At 42.9% G+C, this 2,275-nt stretch overlaps 1 protein-coding gene across 1 annotated transcript; it reads right to left on the reverse strand.

Annotated features, from left to right (window-relative positions):
- Positions 1 to 156: 156 nt before the first annotated feature.
- LOC104968330 (3-hydroxybutyrate dehydrogenase 1) lies at positions 157 to 1,847 on the reverse strand. The gene is made up of 2 exons (XM_010797905.1): positions 1,664 to 1,847; positions 157 to 702 (listed from the first exon to the last, which is right to left on the reverse strand). Exons 1-2 carry the CDS (start codon positions 1,752 to 1,754, stop codon positions 236 to 238), a joined length of 558 nt encoding a protein of 185 aa, XP_010796207.1. The 5' UTR covers positions 1,755 to 1,847; the 3' UTR covers positions 157 to 235.
- Positions 1,848 to 2,275: the final 428 nt, after the last annotated feature.

The following is a 2,275-nucleotide window of genomic DNA, read 5'->3' on the forward strand; positions in this document are numbered from 1 at the left end:
ACCTTTGTGTGATCTCAATAGCCATGCAGTGAGCAGTGTGCTATGGCATGGATATTCAAGTGTACTTGAATGGCATCTGTTTGTTTTAGTCAAGATTATGTTAAAATATACTTTCTCCAACTATATTTAAGTTCCCTATCAAGAGTCAATCTTCAATTTTGAAGATTACCAGTTTATTCCCGTTAATTCCCGGAATGTTGCAACCCTACTTGAGAGTCTGTGTTGTTGACAGCTTCTAGAAGTACAGGAAGTCGGACATGGCGGCCGGCAGATGTGTCATCAGCTGGACTCTGATCCACCAGTGCGGCTCCATCGGATGGTACCGAGTGTACGGGCGTTTGGACATAATGGCGTCAGTGATGTCCTCCAGAACCGGAGATATGTCCTTCTGACCGCTGTTGCTGTTCGAGCGCACGCTAGCCATGAGCATCTCAAATCGAGCTTTCCCATAATCCTCCTGCACGTGCGCCGGCGCCTCGCTCCACATCTTGTGGGCCGTGTTGGCCATGCTCTCTCGGCTCATGATGCCCGTGGCCGCCATGAAGTTCCCCGGCTCCACGATGGACACTTTCACCCCCCAGGTCTTCATCTCGTAGCGAAGGCAATCGGAAAAGGCCTCCACGCCGTATTTGGAAATGCAGTACGGAGAACTCAAGTAGACCCCCATCCTCCCCATCATGCTGGAGATGTTCACAACTCGACCTGAAGAGAAACAGACAGTCAGGATTTGAAAAAAGCAAAACATTACAAACATCAGGGGAAAGTGTAAATATGTGGGGAACAAACAATCTTGTTTTTAAAGTGATCCCACAGCGAGCAAAAGTACTACATGATAAGTATTTACTATGTATGTGTTTTAAGTAGTTACCACTTATAGTATACTGTATGTGCTCTATCAAAATCACTCACCATTCTGAGTTCTATACACTGTGGGAAAATAAGTATTTAACATAACGTGATCACTGTTGAGACACAATTAAGAGAAAAAGGAGATACAGAAACACTCAGGATTTCTTTCTGAATGATGAAACAACTGAACGCAGCACCACCAGTGATAAGATTATGTAAAATAGTGTATCTTCAAACCTCGTAGCTTGTTAAGCATTCAGTTCAAAAGTCCTGGGACTATGCTCTACTTTAATACATCACTGTTTCCTTACTAATTAAAGTCTTACACATTCAAAACACAGAAAAGTAGCATTCATTGGTTTCTACATTATATTGTCTCATTCACTGTTTTATCCAGTTATTGTTCTTTATGTATTTCTATTACTGTCTTTTGTGTTAGAATAGAATCCTTTATTGTCCTTATGCAGGTACAATGAGATGAGTAGAGAGAGACGTACAACATTCAGGAGAAGACAACATACAAACAACAAGCATTCATACTTAATTGAAGCACTTTGTTATTAAGTCAACACATTGTAGGTGATAGGCTAAGGGGCGGGACTTCTCTAAGCAGAACATATTTAATATTTTGTTTTCCATCTCAGGGTTAGATCACGGGACACAACTTACGCACCGTTTTCTTTCCAAGGGGGATTCTAAGAATGCTTATAATGCTCCATAGAGAAAATGGTTTGGTTGGCAGCAAAACAAACATTTTGGACAGTATTAAAACTCGTGTTAATGTGCCATACACTCTGATGTTATTTCCCCTGACCTTTGGCCTTGCGGATCAGCGGCAGAACAGCCTTGGTGACCCTGATGGAGCCCCACAGGTTGACCTCCGACACCTTCCTGTAGGTGTCCATGGAGGTGAACTCGACTTCTCCAAATGTTGACACACCAGCGTTGTTGACCACAGCCCACAGACCTGGATCAGGAGACAGGGCGTTAAAGAGGATTTAAAGATCACCTATTATGCAAAATCCACTTCTCCATGTCTCTTCTACATCAACATGTGTCCCCTCTTCTCCATGTCTCTTCTACATCAACATGTGTCCCCTCTTCTTCATGTCTCTTCTACATCAACATGTGTCCCCTCTTCTCCATGTCTCTTCTACATCAACATGTGTCCCCTCTTCTTCATGTCTCTTCTACATCAACATGTGTCCCCTCTTCTCCATTTTTCTTCTTCATCAACATGTGTCCCCTCTTCTCCATTTTTCTTCTTCATCAACATGTGTCCCCTCTTCTTCATGTCTCTTCTACATCAACATGTGTCCCCTCTTCTTCATGTCTCTTCTACATCAACATGTGTCCCCTCTTCTTCATGTCTCTTCTACATCAACATGTGTCCCCTCTTCTTCATGTCTCTTCTACATCAACATGT

Source organism: Notothenia coriiceps, unplaced genomic scaffold, assembly GCF_000735185.1.
Source record: "Notothenia coriiceps isolate Sejong01 unplaced genomic scaffold, NC01 NC01_scaffold00002627, whole genome shotgun sequence".
NCBI classification, from domain to species: Eukaryota; Metazoa; Chordata; class Actinopteri; order Perciformes; family Nototheniidae; genus Notothenia; species Notothenia coriiceps.